Below are 24475 nucleotides of genomic sequence, written 5' to 3'. Positions count from 1 at the left end.
TTCAAACTTTGTATTTTTATGCCCTTAAATCAGAGAGATATGTCACAAAAAATAGTTAATAAATGACATTTCCCACATGTCTACCTTACATCAGCACAATTTTGGAAACAAAATTTTTTTGTGTTAGGGAGTTATAAGGGTTAAAAGTTGACCAGCAATTTCTCATTTTTACAACACCATTTTTTTTTAGGGACCACATCACATTTAAAGTCATTTTGAGGGGTCTATATGATAGAAAATAACCAAGTGTGACACCATTCTAAAAACAGGACCCGTCAAGGTTCTCTAAACCACATTCAAGAAGTTTATTAACCCTTTACGTGCTTCACAGAAACTGAAAAAATGTGGAAGAAAAAATGAATATTTAACTTTTTTCGCAAACATTTTACTTCAGAACCATTTTTTTTATTTTCACAAGTGTAAAAACAGAAATTAAACAATAAATTTTGTTGTGCAATTTCTTCTGAATATGCCAATACCCCATATGTGGGGCTAAACCACTGTTTCGGCGCAACGCAGAGCTTGGAAGTGAAGGAGCGCCGTTTGACTTTTTCAATGTAGAATTGGCTGGACTTGAGATTGGATGCCATGTCACGTTTAGAGAGCCCCTGATGTGCCAAAACAGTGGAAACCCCCCACAAGTGACACCATTTTGGAAACTAGACCCTTAAGGAACTTATTTAGATGTGTGGTGAGCACTTTGAGCCCCCAAGTGCTTCACAGAAGTTTATAACGTAGAGCCGTGAAAATAAAAAATCGCATTTGTTTACACAAAAATGATCTTTTCGCCCACAAATTCTTATTTTCACAAGGGTAACAGGAGAAATTAGATGACAAAAGTTGTTGTGCAATTTCTCCTGAGTACGTTGATACCCCATATGTGGGGGTAAACCACTGTTTGGGCGCACCGCAGAGCTTGGAAGAGAAGGAGTGCCGTTTTACTTTTTCAATGTAGAATTGGCTGGAATTGAGATTGGACGCCATGTCAGTTTGGAGAGCCCCTGATGTGCCTAAACAATGGAAACCCCCCACAAGTGACACCATTTTGGAAACTAGACCCCTTAAAGAACTTATCTAGATGTGTGGTGGGCACTTTAAACCCACAGGTGCTTCCCAGAAGTTTATAACGCAGAGCCGTGAAAATAAAAAATCGCATTTTTTCTAAAAAATGATCTTTTTGCCCCAAATTTTTATTTTCACAACAGTAACAGGAGAAATTAGACGACAAAAGTTGTTCTGCAATTTCTCCTGAGTACGTCAATACCCCATATGTGGGGGTAAACCACTGTTTGGGCGCACCGCAGAGCTTGTAGTGCCGTTTTACTTTTTCAATGTAGAATTGGCTGGAATTGAGATCGGACGCCATGTCGCGTTTGGAGAGCCCCTGATGTACCTAAGCAGTAGAAACCCCTGACAAGTGACCCCATTTTGGAAACTAGACCCCCCATGGAACTTATCTAGATGAGTGGTGAGAACTTTGAATACCCAAGAGCTTCACAGAAGTTTATAAAGCAGAGTCGTGAAAATAAAAAATATTTTTTTCCACAAAAAAGATATTGTAGCCCCCAAGATTTTATTTTCACAAGGGTAACAGGAGAAATTGGACCCTAAAAGTTGTTGTCCAATTTATTCAGAGTACGCTGATGCCCCATATGTGGGGGTAACCCACTGTTTGGGCGCACGGCAGAGCTCAGAAGTGAGGGAGCACCATTTGACTTTTTGAGCGCAAAATTGGCTGTCATGTTTGGAGACCCCCTGATGTACCTAAACAGTGGAGACCCCCCATTTCTAACTCCAACCCTAACCCCAACACACCCCTAACCCTAATCCCAATCCGATCCATAATCCTAATCACAACCCTACCGATAATCACAACCCTAACCCCAAAACAACCCTAATGTCATTCCTAACGATAACCCTAATCAAAACCCTAAATCCAACACACCCCTAATCCTAATCTCAATCCTAACCTCAAACCTAACCCTAATCCCAATACACCCTTAATCCCAACCCTAACCTTAACCCTAATCCCAAACCTAACCCTAATCCCAAGCATAACCCTAATGCCAACCCTAACCCTAATACCAACCCTAATCCAAACCCTAACCCTAATCCCAACTCTAACCTTAACTTTAGCCCCAACCCTAGCCCTAACCCTAAATTTAGCCCCAACCCTAACCCTAGCCCTAACTTTAGCTCCAACCCTAACCCTAGCCCTAACTTTAGCCCCAACCCTAACCCTAGCCCTAGGGCTACTTTCACACTTGCATCATTTGGCATCCGTTGCAATCCGTCATTTTGGACAAAAAATGGATCCTGCAAATGTGCCCGCAGGATGAGTTTTTTTGCCTATAGACTTGTATTGCCGATGGATCGCAACGGATGGCCACACGTCACGTCCGTCGTGCACTGGATCAGTTGTGTTTTGGCAGACCGTCGGCACAAAAAAGCGTTCAATGTAACGTTTTTTTGTACGTCGCGTCCGCCATTTCCGACCGCGCATGCGTGGCCCTAACTCCGCCCCCTCCTCCCCAGGACATAGACTGGGCAGCGGATGCGTTGAAAAACTGCATCCGCTGCCCACGTTGTGCACAATTTTCACAACATGCGTCGATATGTCGGTCCGACGCATTGCGACGGCCCCGTACCGATGCAAGTGTGAAAGAAGCCTAACCCTAAATTTAGCCCCAACCCTAACCCTATATTTAGCCCCAACCCTAACCCTAACCCTAAATTTAGCTCCAACCCAACTCTAACCCTAATTTTAGCCCCAACTGCTTTCTCCTGCCGGCCAGCAGATGGCGACAGATGGCGGGCGCACTGCGCATGCGCCCGCCATTTTGTTTCCCGATGAAGACGCCGGCGGGAAGGAGAGGACGCAGGAGGACCCAGGGACACTGTTAAGTATAATAGGGTCCCCGAATCCCCCTATTTCTCTGTCCTCTGATGTGCGATCACATCAGAGGACAGAGAATTACACATCGCTTTTTTTTTTTGCGATCGCCAGTAAACAGTTAATTACCGGCGATCGCAAAACAGGGGTCGGTTTTACCGACCCGATCATGTTCTTTGGGGTCTCGGCTACCCCCGGCAGCCGAGACCCCAAAAATCCTCCCGGTGCCGGCCGGCGAGCGCACTGCGCATGCGCCCGCCATTTTTTTGCCGGAAAAAGATGGCGGCGCCCATCGGGAGCCATGAGGAGCACCGGGGGAGACAGGTGAGTATTGGGGGGCTATCGGGACCCCATTTCTCTGTCCTCTGATGTGCGATCACATCGGAGGACAGAGAAATTAAAAGGGAAATCGCGTTTTGTTATTTTTTGTGATTGCCGGTAAACGGTTAATTACCGGCGATCGCAACTCGGTGGTCGGTAAAAAAAAACCTGAATCATGTTCTCTGGGGTCTCGGCTACCCCCAGCAACCGAGACCCCAGAGAAAATCCGACTCTGGGGGGCGCTATTCACTTTTTCCACAGCACAGTTAATTAATGGCGCTGTGGTTTAAGTACCCTTAACTGCCGCCGTTAAAAGGCGTATCGGCAGTCGTTAAGGGGTTAAAGAGAAGAACTCAAATATACTTTGTTCATTCTACCAAGATTCACCACCAGTACATCATGATGAAGAAGCAGCACAAAAGAAAGCCATAACTGATACGGCAGCAAGGCTGATTATGAGCAAAATTAAAGAGAATGCTGTGTTTGCTATTAATTTCAACCCACAGGTTTAGGATCTGACAAGCCACTCTGCACTCGAATTACCAGAAACATTATGAAACCTGTTGAACCAAATGTTTGTGGAGAAACAAATTCAACAGAAAGTTCCCAGTATAGGGCAAGCCTTCGTACAAGCAGCAAGGCCAAGAGTTGTCATTGCAAAATTGCCAATTGGTTTAGCAGTACAGATGCACCGCCACTATCAGTCTAAGTTCCTCTCGGGCATGCTTAGTAAGATGTGGTATAGCTCATTATATAATGAACTGCTCAGATATGAAAGGAATGCCGCTAGCTTTGGCACACCAGACTCTCTTTTTGAAGGTATTGAGCTATTCGATTATCCTTGGTTGTCTGCTGGTGACAATTCTATGACAATAGCTGGCAAAGGAACATTTCATGGGATGGGCATATATTATGAAAAGGGCAAAAAATTCGGAAAACTGTATAGCAGAGATGACAAATAATAATGTATTAATGTAGTCGAGTGCAGTTTTGGCAAAAATACATTACGAGAAATAAAGTTTAAAGATCTTGCGTGTTTTCAAGATTGTAACATTACAGCTTATATAGAAATTTTGTTGGAACTTTCATTCTGTTTTAAGCAGCATGTGCCAAATTGGCAGGGAATGATGCATGTAATTCACAAGGTGAATACTCATGCTGGCCAGTCCTCCATCCTCGTTTTACCCATGATCGATATGTGACCTGATGACAAAACCTGTATTCTATCAACATTAGAATTCAACAATAACTTAGCCAGCAAACATTATTTGCCTCCTATGATAGCTATTGATCAACCCCTGTACTTGAAACTAGTGAAATGATCAAAGCTACCCCACAGGATTCCCATTTGAAAAAAAATCACTTATACTTCGTAATTTCCACACTTTTATCAATCTGCTTGGAGCCATACGTATACTAATGGATGGTACGGGTCTGAAAAGCATTTTAGAAGCTGTGTATAGTGAAAATGCTGTAGTGCATATGCTTCATGGTAAAGCAGTTCCAAAGGCTTTCAGATGCCATCTTCTACTGGACAAATGTCTTCATCAACAACTTGCGCAATCTATTCTAGATGACAATCCTGAACTGACTGCACTAATAGATGAAACTGAGATTATTTATTCTTCATGTGTCGTAAAGGGAGGAACAACTATTGAAGCTGTTGTCGCATTTAGCGATCATTGAGGTACCTCACAAGAAGAAACCTGAAGTTCTTGAAAAATCTAAAACTAGTAAGTTGTGACTAACATATCACCAAATGATAAGTATTACTTGAGTGCTGCTGAAAGCTAATCGTACTGGGTCTTGGATTAATCATTTGCATGCGATTTACAATGCAATTCCGACATTTGCAGCAGCAGGGCACCACACCTATCTGAAGTCATCTTATCTGTACCTTCAAGAAATTATCGAATTGCAAAACAATTAACAATTAGGTCTACACGATGTTTCAAAATGGGTTACATGTCACCCAAGGAACAAATCAGTTTTGGGCTAGTCTGGGTTGTGACCTTGTGATTGAACAAACACTTATGAGTTCAATCAAAACCTCAGATAGTTTAACTCATGGAAGCAAGATGACCAGGTGTGGACATATCATTGGTGCAACCTGTGCAGCCGCACAAGGGCCCAGGGGTTAAAGGGGCCTATTTCTACCTCCAATGCAGGTACAATTTTGTATTTTTAGGAGCTCTGGGCTACAAAGGGTGTTCTTGTATACGCCAGTGAAGATGACGCAAGATCAGAGAGCGTTGTGGACAATGTCTGCCACCATAACGTCTGACTACAATCTTGTAATGCAGGACTTTAATGGAAACACTTACATCACAAGTGAACAACATAAAGATTCCACTGTGTCAAGAATTGAAAGAGAAACTCTAGACATTTCAAAAATGCATGCAAACGATGCCACGATGTTCACCTTTCTCAGCTGACTCCTCATTTAGAAATATCACCAATGGTATTGTGGCAAAGGAAGATGTCAATACACATGAGTACAAGCCAGTGGGAAGGAGAGTTGTGCATGGTATGATTGAATAAAATGTATTTTTATTCGCTTTTAAGAGGACTGACAAAGTAAAGACCCTGAGTAGTTCTTCTGAAATCACAGTCACATTCCCTCACATTGCTGCACAATTTCATAATTTAATTTAAAGTTCACCTTATTAAAATAGGTATTTTGTATTAAAAATAGTCCTCTTTACAATATAGTTAAAATTTGTTGTGATAAAAAATACCACAAAATGCTGCATATTTAGGCATAATAACAGGTACGGTACCTATATTATTCACTGTTGGTCACAATTTTGATCCTATAGGAAAAATCTGTTGGCTTAAATGAATTTGTTGACAATAAAAAACATAAATTTGATGAATAAATAATTGTACTCTTAGAAATAAGAAAGTTATAAAACTTTGTCTGTTTTTAAAGGTTTTTGACGGCCATCTTGAAAATAACTGACTTCCTGTTGGAAGATTTTGTTAGATTTTTTTGCTAATCTATGCACTTGGTAGAGACAAAAAACATTCACATACCTTGTGTTGGAATTTGTTTTAGGTCTAATGTTATATTCACCCTATTAATTTGCTTGGACACTGCTCTAAAGGTCAATATGTGATTGTCACTATCATATTATGGGAGAAAGACGATTGGATTAGGAATCACTAACATAGCACGGCATTTCATGATTACCTATGCAAATCCCTAAAAGTCTCTGTAGGAAATCAGAGTTATTCAGAACGAGCCTATAGACTTCATGGCTCGGAGTTTGTGTAGACCATAATGACCCATGTCAATGATCCCTACGTCAAGCAATGAGTAGATGTAAATGTGTTTGCATTGCGGCAGTCACACCAAGATCTCTTTTTTTGGAAAAAATAAGCATTTGAGCAGTTGCTATTTGGGCATGAGATAAGCAGAAAACAATAACAGTTTTGTTTTCAGTATTTCTGTTTATGAGAACGAAATATTAATTCCCGGGAACATTATTATTATTGATTTCAGAACATATAATTTGAAGGCATACGACTATGGCAATGATGTGCATGAGAGGAGAAGAAGGAGAGAGATTAAAAGGTGATGAAAACTCCATGGATGGAAGCGTCGAACTTTCCGTAAAGCTCGACTGTCCAAATGAAAGATGTCAATTACTTCACAAAGCAGACTTTTGTATTCAGTAATGGGGGAGCGCAGTATTTACAAAGTGACTAGACAGACGTCTGTTTCATCCAGGACACCTAAAGAACATGGCGACATGTAGATTTCCATTTATAAAAAGGTCAGTCTAATCATTTTCCATTTTTAATTTTTCCATGATGTCCTAGTCATTGCTCATTACAACTCCTCCTAGTAGACAAAAAATCATGCATGTACAATACCATTATATGTGTATAAGGGGGACTCTAACAGAGCAAAGCTGTGTAAGAAAAGCCCGTACATGGGAGCACAGAGTTGCTGTGACGCTATACTCCTCAGTTTATCGCCATATGTACCTGTGTTTTGCACTGTATAATGGAGATATTCTTACTTAGATTTAAAGGGGTTTCCCGGACTGTACAAAATTGGCTGTAAGGTAGTGTATGTTATTAAATTTAAAAAAATATATATGTTTATCTCTTTAACTTATTGCTACTTCTGTGACACTTCTCTGGAGGTCCTCTTTGGTGACTAGAAAAGATAAAAATCTGTCCTTCAGTTGACACTGCAGCCAATCACTGGCTTTGGTGGTCATATGCTGTAAATGCAAATGTCACCGCCGAGGCTAGTGATTGGTAGATGAATGATGGATAGGGCATGAACACTTACAATACCAAAGAGGACCAACAAAATGGTTGTAATGGATTGGCAGGGTAAGAAGAGGTAAGTAGTTGCTATTCTACTATTTTATATACTGTTCTATTCATAATCATGCCATCCAAACATGTAAAAGTATTAATAAAGGGTAGGCTGAACACCCTACAACATAAATAAGGTCTTGTTGCTGCCGCTATAGGTTTCCATTGCGTCCAATGGGCAACTATTCAACCTACCCTTCTTCAAAGCCTGAAGTTTAATTTGGAGTATATGATGTGAATGTTATAATAATAATAATAATTTTATGTTCATCATTACCTATAGCACGTTGTTGGATTGGCATCGGTGGCTCAGTGGTTAGCACTGTGGCTTTGCAGCACTGGGGTCCCGGCTTCAAATCCCACCAACAACATCTGCAAGGAGTTTGTATGTCTTCCTCACAGTTGCATGGGTTTCCACTAGGTACTTTGGCTTCCTCCCTCGCTCCAAAGACATACTGAAAGGGAATTTAGCTTGTGAACCCCAATGGTGACAGTGATGATGATGTCTGTAAAGTGCTGCAGAATTAATGACACTATTTAAGTGAGTGAAATAAGTAAATGAATCAATTATAAACCCACTCACACGCTGCCCAGCTCTGGATCGCTCTCACAGATATTGAGAAATATTCTTTAAATATTACTATACAGATATGTTGATTGTTTGTTGTCATCTACGATGTTAGATATGATATATTTGCTTTTCTGTAATGTATAAAAAGGTCCTAACATTCAACGACATCACATTGAGGGTGGACTGGCCCACAAGAGAACCTGAGAATCCTTGATTACCCTTCACAGACTTCAATAGTGGCAGACTTTGCAGCCAATATGGGGCCCAATAGTTGGGGAGAACCTAGCACCACCATTTTTATTTAAAAATCATCTTAGCAATTTCGGTACGTGATAATCAAATCAGCAAGCAGAGCCAAATCCTATCATTGTGTATCTTATTGCTATACCGTAAGATATGGTGCCTGATGAAACTTGGTCCTGGCCTGAAAACCCACTTTAATGATAATTAATTGGTTTTGTATAGATGTAAGGTGGGCCCTCAGACTCAAGTCCTCTGGTGGGCCCAATGTTGCTCAGTCTGACACTGATCACAATCCCTAGGTGTAGGCAATGACGTCACATTTACCACCTTGAGGCTATGACATCACTGAACACATTCGGGGGACATATTACCATTTACAAGGGTTTATGGGGGGAACGTTTGGTTATATGTATTGTCATGTTACCCTATTTTCTGCAGAAGGAACTGTGCACTGTAGCTATAAGAGTATTGTCTCTGTCTCACATTTTCCTACTTTGCTACTGTTTATATTAGCTATTAATGGGTCTTCAGATAGGGTTTAAATACACTACATAGGATATTTTTTGTTCGCATGTACAATTATTTATTGGAAGCCTATGGGAAACGTTTAAGAGGGTTCTCTCTCAGACGCATGAATGGAGAACAGATTTATTATGCAGAGTCCTTTAAGTAATACAAACAGCACAATTACCCCTCATAAGTATGTATGAGCCAGTACACAATAAAGTTACCCCGTCACATGACTTGTTCTTAGAAGTGAGCTCATCAGACACAAATGTCACACAGATAAAATCATAAAAAGATCTTTGTCAAAAAATTAAAAATCTATAATTAAACTACTTTTCTAGATTCGATTTTTGTATTTCTTTCTTATTCTTAAAACACAGATAGTATTTTGCTAAAAAAAATCAACTCTAAAAATTCTTTTTGTCCATAAATCATTTTGAAAATATTTATCAATCACCTCTTCTTCTCAATGTGCTATATGACATGTGGCTACTGTACATGAAAGCGGCCAGATGGCCGTGGCCCGATTCAACTGTTGGTTGAGAATCCAATTTTGAGTTTCCAAGGATCAGAAGTATCCAATACTTAGATATGATATTTATTCGTATTTATCTTACTCACTCATATAGCTCCATCATATTCCACAGTGCTTTGCAGACATCATTATCACGGTCCCCATCAAGAGATTGGTGTGGAGGACTTGCAAGTACGATTTAACATATACGGAATCCATATAATCCAATGGTGCTCAGCTACAAAACTATCATACCTGTTCCCATTGGGGATCACAATCTTAATTCCCCGATAGAAAAAAATGGACTACTGTAGGGTGCTGCAGGTGGAATTGTTAGACAGTAATTGTTACGTTCACTGGAAGAGGCTAGGCTCACCTCAATGGTTGCAATGGCTCTTTTTATTATTACAAAACTAATTTTTGTTAAAAGAGTACAAAAGTCAAAACTCTTCAAGTTTTGAAGCCATAACGAACTCTTCCTTAAAATTCTATATAATCTAAATTACCTATCAGTTTGTCTTTGTAGTGAGGGAGGAAACTGGAGAACCATAGAAAACTTGAGGAGAACCTTCAAGTTCTGATGTTTATTTTGAATATGTATCAACTAGTCTTCCATAACCTGCTGTAAATTAAAGATTAAAAAAATATGAAGCTCAATTTAATTCTACATTAGAAAAAAATTAAAGAAAATCAGAGAAAGTTTTGTTGTTTTCGATAATAAGGGTCTACCAAACAATTTTCTCTTGTAGTCTTGCGGCCTTTATTGTACAAAACAGTTTTGTTTAGGAAATTATTTCTTTCTAGGTAAATTTTAATTATTATTATTTGTTTTAAAACAAAAATCTAATTTCGACTTCATAATGAAAAGTTGTGCCTTTATTTTGAGACCTATATAAAATTAATTAAGTAAAGTTTAGGTCTTGTAAATTCAATTAGACGACTAGATGTTGAAGGTCACCAACGATGGGAAAGGACAAAGGTTTTTTTTTTTTTTTTTCATTTTTCACTCGAAACATGAGAATGAAAATGACCGTTTAACTTTCAAGTTGGGAAACAAAAAGTTCTTCCTGACAGAGGCAACCATCAAGAGTATTTGATACATAGCAACTGGGAGGCAATTAGTGGGCTGCTAAGTCTTGTGTTAAAGTAAATCAGTGACCCAAATCCCCCTCTTTCCCAAATGCCCCCTCATTATTAAATCTACTTTAATGAACAAGCCTCTTCACCAAATACATTTCCATCTTAATGGGAATGCACCTGCCCATCACAATGGCTTTTTTTTCTAGAAAAAAGATATATATCTTTCTTTTTTCTAGAAAGGAATTTCCGAAAAGCCAAGAATATGTATCTAAAACGGGTGGACGATGTTATTTCGTGAGGTTGAATTTTTTCAGATATTCTACTTTTTTTGTCGAAAAAGTTTTATTTTCTTTTTAAACTTCTATTTTACTTTCCGGGATACAAAGGTTATGTAGATGTCTCCTCACCTCTGTGAAGTCCATTGTTTTCTTTCCTCATTTTACAGTGTAGAATGGTGCAGATTACATGATAATACCTTCTAATCCATCTTATTTTGACAGAAGGAGGTACAAAACATGCTGTGCTAGCAAAAGTAGTCAAAGACTTCCAATAAGTCACTTACACTTTATGAAAGTTCTGCTCTATCTAAGAAAGCTTTCTCAATCAACTGACATTAAAAATAGTTGATATATTTTTCCATAGATGCATTATTTAATTCTGACGGCTTTAACCCTTTAAGCTTCAGCCCAGAAGGTAGCTCCATTGCTACTTGAAAACGGACACGTCCACACTTTTTGGACCAGTGGAATAAAAAAAAACATACCGGTATATAGTTAAACTCTGGGTTCCTAAAATGTAATATATGAACCCTATAAAATCAAAATGACTAGGATTTAATACTAAATATAAAAAGCCAAGCCGTGCTTAAATCATACAAATGTAGCAAAAAGTGTATAATAAATTTAAAAAAATTATTACACAATTTTACAAAATTGATTCCCAGTGACTGATCGGCATAAGCACACAAAATGTTGAAGGTAATGTTTCAATGTATACTAATTTTTGGAAAAATATAAAAAAAAAAAAAAAAATTAATGTATAGAGAGGATGGGGGATATTTTAATGAAAAAGTTGCAAATAATGATCACCCTTCACCGTATGTTTAGGTTAGAGAAAATGTGATATGCCGATTTGATTTTTCAGTACTAAATAGATCTCAGCTGTACACGTCGCATACAGAACTGCACAAAGAAGAGATTTTAAGCCACTGCTAAATTATTAATAATATAATTTTCTGTCGGGCCTCAGGCTTTTTATACAAATATTTATTTAGGCATAAAAATAAAAACAGAAATAAATAAAGTTTAAAATAATATTATTGAAGCATAATTACATTTTTTTGCTTAGCGTTTTCTTGGCAGAAAAATATTTCCTGGCATTTTTCCAAAAACCACAATTACTAAATATGGTGAAAACACTGCAGAAAATGACACCTGTTTACATATCTATGGAGTATAAGAAAAAATAGAAACATAGCGGGCATTAAGTAGGACACATGTAGATGTGACCATATTAATTTTGACTGTAGCTTTCACTATATACATATATACATACTGTATATATATGCCAAAGGAAGAGAATAAAGGAGTATATAGGTATAAAAGATTAGATTTTATTCAGAATACATACTAAAATAAAATAGAAAAGTACAAAATCAGTAAGGTGCACAAAGATGGAATAAGGAAGGAACCCCGATGTGAGTGGCCGGCTCAATTAATAAATATCTGGGCAGAGAGCTGCTCAATATAGTGTCAGTGCCAGTCAAACAAGTAAAGAATCACAACAAAGGCATGCTGGGCATAAAGAGCAGCACTTACCAATGTATATAGCAGGCATGAGATACCAAGTTGGATCCAAAATAGCCCCGACGCACGTTTCGTTTCTTTAGTACTTGCTTTCTCAAGGGGATGTGCTATATATATATACATATATATATGCATTAAACATTTGCAGAAGTTAAGTGTATCCCAAAAGCTGTGAAGATACGCAACTCTCATAAGAAAACCTGCGTACCAAAAATGAATAATAAATATTTACATAAATTGAGAGAATTACAAGTAATCTCCCGTGATAAAGCGAGGCAAAACGACGTGTGTCAGGATTTGTCTCACCGCCACGGGGTCTGTATGGATATTCTGACCACTATTTTGTATTTTGGCGACTTGTGTATGCTGAGTAGTATCTGATAGAGGTTGCTCACTATTTATCTTATGGGGCATTATTTGGAAGTTTTACCCCACTCATTTTTACAGTTACCTACTTTAGCGCTGATGTATACACATAATGTATGACCTGGGTTGTCAGGAGTAGGTTACAATTTTATTTCATCTTCTTTCTTTTTATCCTATGCAACTCTTTAGTACATTTCTTTGTTTAATTCTCCAAAATGTAGGCAATTATTTTCATTGTTACTATTTATTAATAAAGATAAGATCAATTTATATATATTTTTGGTATTATAGTGCGAGGGTCGGACACGGCAACCATTTACTATATCTCCTTTAAGTACCTGGATATTTATGGGTCATCTTACTAAAAATAAAATATATAAAATGAGCAATAAAATACCAAAACACAAAAAAGTTAATAATGATAGTTAAATGTAACATTATTTTGAAAGGTGTTTCCTTATGATTGGGAGGCATAAGACATTGTAAAAATGTAAAAATTCAAACTTTAACGCAAAACTCTGAAAACTTTTTCAACTACAGTTTGTCTGATCATTAAGAAAACGTGATGAAATTTTCCGTTCCGAAGTTTCAAAAGCGTATTTTTCTTGTCTCTATTGGCAAAAAAATGCTTTTTTTGGAAGTCTGTTTTTTTTTTTGGAGCCACAGCTAGCATCACCTACACATGGAGACGGCCGGTGATTTGTGACTGCTAATTTATGACATAATTGCTGTGTACTGAGTCCTGTGAACCATAATCTGTTTCTAATGAACCTCTCCTTCGACCATTGGCTGGGAATGAAGCTGCTGCTTCAGAGGAGATGAAATGCATTGCTTCTGCTAAGTCATGGTTTTCAGGGCAGGCTCGGAGATGGCTATCATGAAAGCCTGCATGTATCTGTCTGTTTTGTGTTAGTGTGTTGGTGCCTCTCAGCAATGACATATTAACAAGCCAGCTTGATGATCGTAGATGGTTGTAATAAGCTCTGTTATAATGTTATTCTTTGCCTGGCTGAATGGAAACCGTCAACTGTTTAAATCATTGCAATCTGTTTCCACTATCGGCCTGTGCGCAGAGATCAGGTCACCTTGACACAATCAGTTCACTTGCAAAACAAATATCAGGTATTAAATCGATGAAATAGACACAGTACATTATAGATTTAATAGTGCAATTATGAAGTTTGCAAGCAGAAGGAAACGTAATCAAATTCCATCCACACCTCTAGAAGTCCTTCCCTTGGGGACGCAAAGATTATTTTAGAACTGGATTCATTTTTTTTTTTAAAGTCACTTTTTTCAATTCATCAAAACAGAGAACGACCTTTGATTAATTTTTGCATCATTTGACATTTTTTTTAAGGCTCTTTTGCTTGTTTTTTTTTTGCACCTGTTTGTAGAGTTAAAATTAAGCACTTTCATCTACAACTGTGCAAAAAATAAAAAATAAAATAATAATAATAATATAAACAATATTCCAGGGGGTTACCAGAGTATATTTGCAACTATAGTTAAAAAAAATTAGATGAAAACATGGCAAATTGGCTAACTACACCATCATTGATGAACAAAAGTAGTAAAAGGAAAAAGGGGCAAGGGGAAAAAAGGGAGCAAAATGGACAATGAATTGGGCGGGGGGGGGGGGGAGCCTAAAAGAAAAAATCAGCCAAAAAAGAGTAGCAAAGGGTTTCATAAAGGCACAAAAAGCTCAAAACAAAAATATGAATTTGGTGAAAAAATAGCAAAAAAAAAAAAAGAGAAAATCAGTCAAAAAAATGCATATTTAGTGATGATTCGGCACTTAGTTCAGTGCCCTAGCTCTACCCTGGCTTGGGCAGAGTAACTTGTAACACCCAGCATCCGATGCCCCTCCAGAATGGGGTATGTGTCACTACTGCCCGTTATGTATCAGTATAAGACCGGGGTAATACTTGCGAGTGCAATGCGAGAAACTTGCATGAGTCTCTCGCATCAATACCCGGCACTGCCGCCGCCACTCGGGACTGGAGTGTGCGGCTACATGTATTTCTATGCAGCTGAACGCTCCGGTCCCGAATACCGGCGGCAGTGCCGGGTACTGATGAGAGAGACTCATGCAAGTTTCTTGCATTGCACTCGCATGTGTGACCCCGGCCTAAGGCCACATTCCCATAATCAGTATTTGGTCAGTATTTTACATCAGTATTTGTAAGCCAAAACCAGGAGTTGGTGAAAAATGCAGACGTGGTGACGTGTTACTATTATACTTTTCCTCTGATTGTTCCACTCCTGTTTTGTATTACAAATACTGATGCAAAATATTGTCCAAATAATGAACGTGTGAATGTGACCTATTACAGGTGGTTTATGGAAAGTTGCGTTTTGGGATTGGAGTAGAAAGCATAGTTTCATACAAGCACTTTTTTTTCTAAAATGTGTTGGATTTGGTAAGGTTACGTTACCACGATGAGGTTTTGGTGAGTTTTTGACATTGCAGATTTTCAGCACCATTTTTGCACCCATTAAGTATATTAGGTTACTTGCATTCTTTTAAAAAATACACAGCGTAAAAAACTCATCTAATGCCACGTTCAATATTTGGTCAGTATTTTACATCAGAATTTATAAGCCAAAATTAGGAGTCAAACAATCAGAGGAAAAGTATAATAGAAACATGTCTCCACTTCTGAACTTTTCACCCACTCCTGGTTTTGGCTTACAAACACTGAGGTAAAATAGTGACCAAGTACTGAACATGTGAACATGACTTAAAGCTTAACATGGGAATGTAGCCTAATTGTTTCTGTCATTTTTTGCCACTTATTTTTGTTGTTGAAACAGATGTTGGCTTTTATCAGTAGGAACAGTATAACAAAAGACAAACAAAAAAGTACTTTTTGCATTGGCCGTAGATTTGTCGAAGTAAAAAATAAACACATGAACAAACGAATGTGTATGTAAAAAAGGCCGCAACAAATTAACTAGGGCTTTAGGCCTCATTCAGGCGTCCATTTTTCACGTATGAGTTTTCTACGTGTTTCTCACAAATTTTCCAATATAGTTTATGTCAGACATGTCCGTTTTTGATCCAAGCCATGAATCAAGCTAGCCAATTCAATACTATGGGTCTGTGAAAAATCATACTGGCCATTTTTAGCATCGTAACGGGTCGAAGAAGCTTTGCAATTTATTTTTTTTTCATAAGAGAAAAACACTGAAAAAACACGTACGGTACAAACTGAATCACGGGCCAAACAGTGATCAGATTAAAAATACTGACACTTTTATTGTGGATCAGAAAAATTATGGACCTCTCAATGAGGCCTTAACTAGCAAAACTGTCTAAAGGAAAACAATCTTAGTTGCCAGTAGCAACCAATCAAAGCTCAACTTTCATTTTGTAAACAGCCCTGGTAAAATGAAAGCTGCACTGTGATTGGTTGCCATCAGAGACAAAGATGGCTTTTACTTTTAGACAGGGTTCATAATGTTTAAAAAAGGCCTTAGGCCTTGATTTCTCAGCCGCTGACCTAACTAATTTTAGGGAGCGGTTAATAAGGGAAATACATAAAGGAACTGCTTTTTAATTATCTTTTTTATTTACCGTATATCCTAGGTACACGTAAAATGCAGATGTTGGGACAACATGGTAGCAGTCCTATGTAAAATAGCACATAGCGAAAAGGAAAGATGAATTGTAATAATTTGGCCTATAGGACAAAACTGAGATCTGCTACATTTGACATGATAATTCTGTAATTATAAAGCCTAGGGGGAGGTTTTAGAATAGACATATCTCAGTTGGGCCTGCGTAATGGCTGGTCTGAAGATGAAATGTATTTATTTGTGTTTGGCACTGGCGTACAACCTTGTAAATGTCATTACTGTCAGTGCAGCCATGATTACAGCTCTTCATAGTAACGGCTGTACGTTTAGCCTGTAGTAGGTCAAACAGTGTTAACGCTGTAATGAATGGATATTAAAATCTTATAAAGTATCACATGTCGGGCTTTGATCTCCAGAAGGTCAGCAATGCGTCTGATCTCCTGACAACTGAATTACGTTTGTTGTGGTTAATGCTAAATTAAGAAAAGCCGGCTATGTTTAGATAATCTGAACTATACAATGAAATCGCAGAGATTATCTAGATAACAGTATCATCGTGACGCATGAACAGTGCTCAGAGATTATCTGGGCCCCGGAATAAAACCATCAGTTTTCTCCTAAACTACTGTAAAGTCACTACTGTGCAGTAAGGGAACGTTTTATTGAAGAATGAAACTGGAAAAATTCAGTTTTGCTCCAATTTGGTCTGGAAATTCCAATAAATTTAGTGCGAAACGAATCTGCCAGCAATGGGTGGAAAAAAAATTTGTACACACCTTTCCTCGGCCATGCCCATACCTCTGCCACCGCTACCGATCCTCCGATCGGCACCTCTGTCTTCCAGCTTCTATTTTCTTTTAGTTCTTTGCTTCCAGCGCTGCCATTCTTCACTAGGCCCTACATTGACGCATGGGGCATGGCACACCTCATTAACATATACAATGTGCGTAGAGTTGCACGCAGATATAATTAATGTCAATGACATGAGTCGCAACCCACATGAAGTGGGTTTAGAATGGTGGGGCTGGAGACCCAAAATGAGAATGCCAAAGAGGAGCGATCAGAGGGCTGGATAGTGGTGGTACTGATTTGGAGAGGGCCAATAAAAGGTGAGTATAATAATTTTCGGTTTTTCTAACTCTTTCCTGGCCCTTAAAATCCAGCAAAATCGAATCCTTAGAAATTCTGGATTGTTATAATCCAAATTTGGGGGGAAAATTCATAATAAATTTGATAAGCTTTGAATTGGTTCGCTTATAATTGCATTGTTTTGCAATACACTCAGATACAATATCATCATTACAATGCAAACAGATGGTACATACTATATCTCATGCTACTATAATATCAGATTACAAGACAGATTACCCATTGATTAGCCATACAGAAGGGTTAATGTGATCACAATCCACAGAGTTTATCCATCCTTTATCTACCACTGCTTCAGTACCAATGCAATGCAACCACACTGTGCACAAATTTTCTACCGCTACCATAATATCATCCGAATACAGCCACAATATTCATAGATTAGTTACCACAATAGAGGAAGATTTCATAAAATCAACTACCTCTACTTTAGTTTCAATGTAAGGCAACCAAATTATACACAAAGTAGCTGCCAGTTGTATAACATTATCAAAATACATATAGAATATCTATGAAATATATCTACTTATATCTTAATGCTGCCGATTATGTATCAGTTTTCTACATCTACCAAAATATTATCACATTGTAATCAGATAATCCATGGAATATCTATATAGCACAAAATATCATCACAATGCAGGTATACCGGACACAGTTTATCCACTACTAATTTGAAATTTTCACAATTTAACCAGATTATCCGTGAATTAGCTATAACATAAACCTATAAACCCCAGCATCATCACAATAGACCCAGATTATATATAGTTTATCTACAGATTATACTTTATCTAAACTCCGATATCCATACAGTGCCACACAGATTCACAATCAAGTCACAATCCAGTCTCCAATATAGAGTTCAATTAAAAGCCAATCTGTTTGTCCAGACATTATGTAGAGTATTTAATCCTATCCCAATTTGATCTGATAGTAATCATCACACTGCAAATTAGGGCGGCACGGTGGCTCAGTGGTTAGCACTGCAGCCTTGCAAATCCCACCAAGGACAACATGTACAAAGAGTTTGTATGTTCTCCCCGTGTTTGCGTGGGTTTCCTCCGGGCACTCCGGTTTCCTCCCACATTCCAAAGACATACTGATAGGGAATTTAGATTGTGAGCCATTGGGGACAGAGATGATAAGGTGTGCAAACTGTAAAGCGCTGTGAAATATGTTAGCGCTATATAAAGATTATTATTATTACAACTGGGTCCCCCCCAATTGACCAAGTACGATTGTCTAGGTGTTGCCCATATACACAGAGATATCCTGCTAAGATTGGGCTAGTTTTTAGACAACGTATTCCAATTTTAGCATTACCAATCACACACTGTAATAATTGTGATTGAAAATATTTGACCACTTCATTGAATTATTGCAAACTTCGTTAAAGTTGGCTACATTGTATATCAAGTTGTCTTGGACTACTAAGGTATGACGTGCCAAAGTCATGCAATTTTCAAAGTAGTGTGACAATGGCAGAGAGTTAGGCTATTCGGATCTGGGTCAATCCAAAGCAATGACTCATGAGTAAGATTGCCTAGTGCAGTCGAAACGCGTCGACTGGGTCATGTCAACCATGTAAATTTTTCTTTTGTATGCACCATATTTTCTTTTGAAAGAGAAAAAGGAAAATCCTGTACTGTTGAGCCGGACTCCAATTTTTTTCTATTTTCCAAAGCAATGACTGGTTGTAACAATCTTTTCACAAGATTGTGTGATCTTACAATGCTACCCAAGACGTGTCTGGCATGACAAATTCACCATGAAGCTATGAATCAAAGCATTATCATCTAAGGCTGAAAGGGGATGTCTTATGGTGCATTTACATTGGCCGCTTATGAACGTTCCTTTCCCGATAATTGGTCAATGTAAACAGGCTACCAATTATCCAATGAATGAGCAAAGCAGAACATAAGGTGCCTAGAGAAATGAAATTACCTACTATTGGGTATTATGGATTATTCTGTGTGCATTGGAATTACAGTCAGCCTGTCTAAAAAGAGTAAAAAACGATTGCCGATCCGCAAACAGATAGCCGATCGGCTGACGTTGAATAGTATAAACCCACCCTTAGGATCTGCTATCAACTTATAAGAGTATCAACACGCTGGCATTTCAACAGTAAAGCAAATAAAGCAAAACATCAGCCCTTACTATCTCCACAACATGGGAATCTACCAGAAACCATAACGTGTAGGAAAGGTGTCTTTCAGAAAATAATTTGATCTGATTAGAACATTGTCGGAGCTTTTTCTCCACGACTGAATCAACAATGTGGCACTTGTTCTTCACGAGAGGAAACTGTTCCGCACAATATTTTTATAATTATCAATAGTGCTAAAGATTCTACACACCGGATCCGTGTTGTTCGGGCACACAGATAGCCTTGTTTTCTCTCTTGAAAGACTGAGCTTGATTTACACTTTTCCTGCTCTAAGTAAATGAGCTGAGGCACAGGCTTCTCACTGCATATAATAAACCTCAAGGATTGACTTCTTGTTTAGAGTTCTTGGGGAGATGGGGGGGGGGTGATGTGACTCTTTAAAACACTTGGATTGTCCTTGTAGAGCAATTTTGGAAACATAAAGTAGTTAGCTAGGCCATGTGCTACTGCTACACTACATAACACTTTTAATAAACCATATGAGCCATTTACACACAACGTTGTTACAAACATAGCTGACGGGTGGTCATACAAATTTTTATGTCTACATCTAGTATACCTGAGTTTGTTTGATGTACATTTGACACAGGTCAGAAAGATTTTAGTTTTCGTTGTACATGGCACTGCCAGTAAAGCTACTATGGTAGTTTTACTCAGCAATCCTAAAGTGTTAAGGTGGCCGTACACATGTGATAGACGTAGATTGACGTTTGAACAACCATTGAATGAATGATCAACATTCTGACTCACGGTCATTCATGCTGGCGAAATATATTCATTGACATCAAGCGAAGGGCAAACAATCTTTTTTGAGACTGTTCTTTCAAGGACTAACAACTATCGGATTAAATTTTTAAACATGGACGACTTCTTATCGATGATGACAGATGATGACATCTGTCATTGATGGGCTAAAAAGATTAAGAACTTTATCCAAAAAGCAATCATTTCAGTTAGACTAAAAGATTTTTTTTAAAGTTTAGACTGTTATTAAATCAGTAAAATGTTACGTCAATTTTTTAACAGGGTAGAGGGTATTATTATTACAAGAGCATACCTAAATGATGGCTCAGCATAATCGATATTGGGTAAGCTCAAAGGGTGATATGTTTTCCTTAGCATCTATCCCAAAGGGGGCATTTGTACTATGATGCCTGATATATGCATCAGCTTGCATTTCTTAAGCTTGTCTCCAGAAAACATAAGTCAACAGAGAAAATGTGTTTCATATCCAAGGCATACGAAGAGCGCATCTGGAAAGAGCAATCCAAATACATAACTAAAAATGAAGAATGATTTGTATCATAGTACAAAAAAAAATCTCTGGAGTCCTGTGAATGATTCAGGAAGAAAAAGTAAGTCTGCTTGTAAATAAGGCTGTCTGGAATTGCAGGAAGAACTTAGCAGAAGGCAGAGCATCTCACTGCAAACAGAAACTTTGGAGGACCACTGGCAAATCTTCATTTTTTTTTTAAAATAAGTCTTTATTTGAATTTTACATAATTTTTTAAATGAAAAATATGAATTCTAAGAATATTTTTATCCCTTCGCCCCCTTTTAAAATCAAAGGTCTACCTATGTCAGATAAAAATACATATTGCAATAAATTGGATGCATTGATTTGTAATTCCATGTGAAAAAAAGAATAATTTTTTAAACAAACAGATAAAAGAGGAAGAAAAAGTTCCAAAAAACACAATCTTACATGGACTATTCAATCATGTTGATGCTCAGTCTTACCTGTAAGATGTTTGGATGCTGAAGTCTTTGCAGTAAGATCATTTCTTTGACAATTTTGAAGGATGCCAACCTATAGCAATCGTCCAAAGTTCTATACTGTTTAAGGCAATTTTGCATGTCGTGTCCCCCAAAATCGACAGATTTCAGAGCCACCGACACCGTGTCATTCAACACCAATTTATAAACAGCTTTCGTGTAGCCCGAGCCAAGATAACGCACGTTGGTTCCCTTACTGATGTCCTGGCAACCCAACAAAGGTGGCCGTAGGGACAGATCTATTTTTGAACTTGGATGTGACAGAGATAATATGTCAGGCTCAAAACTGGATCTCTTAGGTTTTTCCCATTTTTGATTGTGTTCAGATGAAGATTGCTGGGCCAGGTCCATCAGTCTCCTCTCCAAGGGTCTCAGAAGCCTTTCCGTAGCTGACACTGGGATTTGGTGTTCTCTATAGCGGATCACCTCCTGATACCTGTCTTGGAGTTGCTTCAGTAGGTCCTTAGATGCCTCATTGTCATGCCATGATTGTCCAAGGGGTTCAGGAGTCCCTCTATCCAGTAAGCGATGGTTATGATCGAAGCCTGGCACACAGAGTAAATTTAGCAAAGTGCCAAGGAAGAAGGACAGACAGAATCCGCCTGCAACTACAATTTTTCTTCTTCTCATTTTCAGATGCTGTTCGGATCTCCAGTCTTCAGCACTTCTGTTTAGGTGGAAGGATGGGAGTTGATGAAGAATTCTTCTTTCACATTGTATTCCTAAATCTTTGCACAGTTGGACATCTTCACTCATCGAAGGCGGACACGTTAAAGGTTCCCTGAGACCGAACTTTATTTTCTTCTTCGCTTGGCACTTCAACCTCTGTCCCTGTTCTCGTAAGTTGGTGCCTTTACTTCTCTGCAGCTCCTTATCCTACACAGAATGGATGTTCACTGCAGGACTGTCAGAGAAGGAATGAGGGGGAAGGCGTGTTTTCAGACGGATCTTCTAAGGCCAGCCTCTTGCTGAGTGACAGCATCAGTCATTCATGGAGGGATAAAACACTTCCTCTTGTCCTGGATTGTTCAAGGCTCCTACATTAGCATCAGGACATGTGGCTCATTGCATTTTCCTTGTCTCAAAACTTGAGGATGAGCTGTGATTAGGCTACTGCTTCACATATATATATATTTTTTATATGCAGAGAGGCCACAGTCTGCGAAACACTAGGAGACTCGAATTGCAGATCATCGGGTGCCCCCAGCAGTTTAACTCCTAGTAAAGCAGGCAGGATTTTACACAGGCAATCTCTGTGGTGCACATATGTACAATAAGCAAGGTGTCCCAGAGTCTTGATTACTACCGCACTTCTCTCTGCAGACTGATTCCATTGCCATATTACCCTGGAAAGTATCATATTACCTGGCTATCCCTCACCTCCCTCTCCAGTGCACAGCAGTTGTATGTTATTTTACTCACCACAGGGAAACATAGTCAATGGGAAACATAGGGAAGAATTAACCCCTTTTCTCCGGGATCCATTTACCCATCTGTATGTTAGCGCAAAGCAAGAAAATTTAATGTAAACTTTCAGGAACGAAAATTTCCAGATTTAATAAATATATTTTTAGAGTAATAAAATTATAATATGAATACTATTGCAATAAAGTTGTAAATTATGTGTTAGAAATAATTATTATTTTATTGGGAAATTTGGTGACAACCAGAGATTAGACATTAAAGGTGTTGTGGTATCAGTGAAGAGCACATCTGCCAAAATTCAAATTCGGCAATATGCCTGGATTTCGCCCAGAAATTTGACTTGCATCAATCTTATTCAGTTTGAATGTTCCCTATTATGTTCTGGAGTCTTTGAGCATAATAAAGTAAGGTAAAAAAAAAAATATATATATATATATATATATATATATATATGTGTGTGTTAGTGATGAGCGAACGTGCTCGGATAAGGTGTTATCCGAGCATGCTCTGTGTGTCTTCGGCATGCTCGAAAAATATGTTTGAGTCCCAGTGGCTGCATGTCACGTGGCTGTTAGACAGCCGCAACATATGCAGGGATTGTCTAATAAATGGGCAATCCCTGTATGTGTTGCAGCTGTTGAACAGCCACGTGACATGCAGGCACGGGGACTCACACATATTTTTGGAGCAGACCCTGGTTACCACCCGAGAATGCTCGGATCACACCTTATCTGAGCACGTTCGTTCATCACTTATCTTTGTCTCACTACTCATTTGGCCCGTTATGACCACGAGCCCTCCCTGGTACTCCTGAGTCTTGATGTCAGAGGAATAAGCCCAGAGAAAACATCATATGACAAAGCAAAAAGGAGGCCGGATGGAGGGCTACAGGGGCACATGTTAGTTTCGAGGTATCAGTTTTACTAAAACCTTTCCCTTCCTTTTAGAATTTAGCAAAATGACTGGTGAAAACCATTTTGCTGAATTTGAAAAAAGCAAATCACAAAAGATTTGAATTCAGGAGAATCCAATTTTTTTTTAAAATTCAAGGCGAATTCAAGTTGTTTCAAATCAATCCACTCATTTCTACTTCTTATTCAACTTTTCAAGTCTACTAGACGTCAGACTGGCGTAATTGTGTGCAGTATATTTCCTCAATACATAATGATGCATAACTAATCAGATTTGGCATTCCAGATCCTAAGAAAGTAGGATAGCAACATGTTAGGTAGATGTAATAGTGACTGTGACATGATACAAACAGATAAAATTAAAAGATATGAATACATAGGCCTGGATTGAGACTGCCATATTGTAAGATGCGCCACATTCATTAAGATGTGCATGCCACTTAATGAATTTTCCATATTATATTATTATTAATATAATATTATATATTAGTGGTGTGAGCCTCCATGCACGGCTTCAGAAATGTTACTCCAGCCTGTGACTGGAGTAACTTTTATGGTGTGAGAAATGCTGCCACTGTGGATGAATTTGACAGATGGGTGTAGCCACGCCCCATCCCTTATCCTTTCCAGCTCTGCCAATTTTGACATAGCTGACTGAAGTTTGCCAAAACTAACAAAATTTGTGCGCCAGTCAGCTTAGTGCAATAGTTTTGTACACACTTTGATGAGTCAGGGCCAAAGAGTTTATTGGTGCAGATTTTGATAATGCTCTCCTACAAAATCCATGTCAAAAACTTAAGTCTGAGCATATCCTAAGGGCATAT

At 38.4% G+C, this 24475-nt stretch overlaps 1 protein-coding gene across 1 annotated transcript in view; it reads right to left on the bottom strand.

Moving 5' to 3' along the window:
* PKDCC (protein kinase domain containing, cytoplasmic) overlaps positions 1 to 22235 on the bottom strand; it is an 80517-nt gene extending 58282 nt beyond the window's left edge. Inside the window, exon 1 of the mRNA XM_069768583.1 lies at positions 21280 to 22235. Coding sequence (XP_069624684.1) covers positions 21280 to 22071 — 792 coding nt within the window. The 5' untranslated portion in view covers positions 22072 to 22235. The remainder of the gene's footprint in view (positions 1 to 21279) is intronic.
* Between the last annotated feature and the right edge of the window lie 2240 nt (positions 22236 to 24475).

The sequence above is a fragment of the Ranitomeya imitator genome, chromosome 5, assembly GCF_032444005.1.
Source record: "Ranitomeya imitator isolate aRanImi1 chromosome 5, aRanImi1.pri, whole genome shotgun sequence".
Taxonomy (NCBI): domain Eukaryota; kingdom Metazoa; phylum Chordata; class Amphibia; order Anura; family Dendrobatidae; genus Ranitomeya; species Ranitomeya imitator.
Note: the sequence above shows the minus strand (reverse complement) of the source record. Positions and strands in the feature narration are given on the sequence as shown.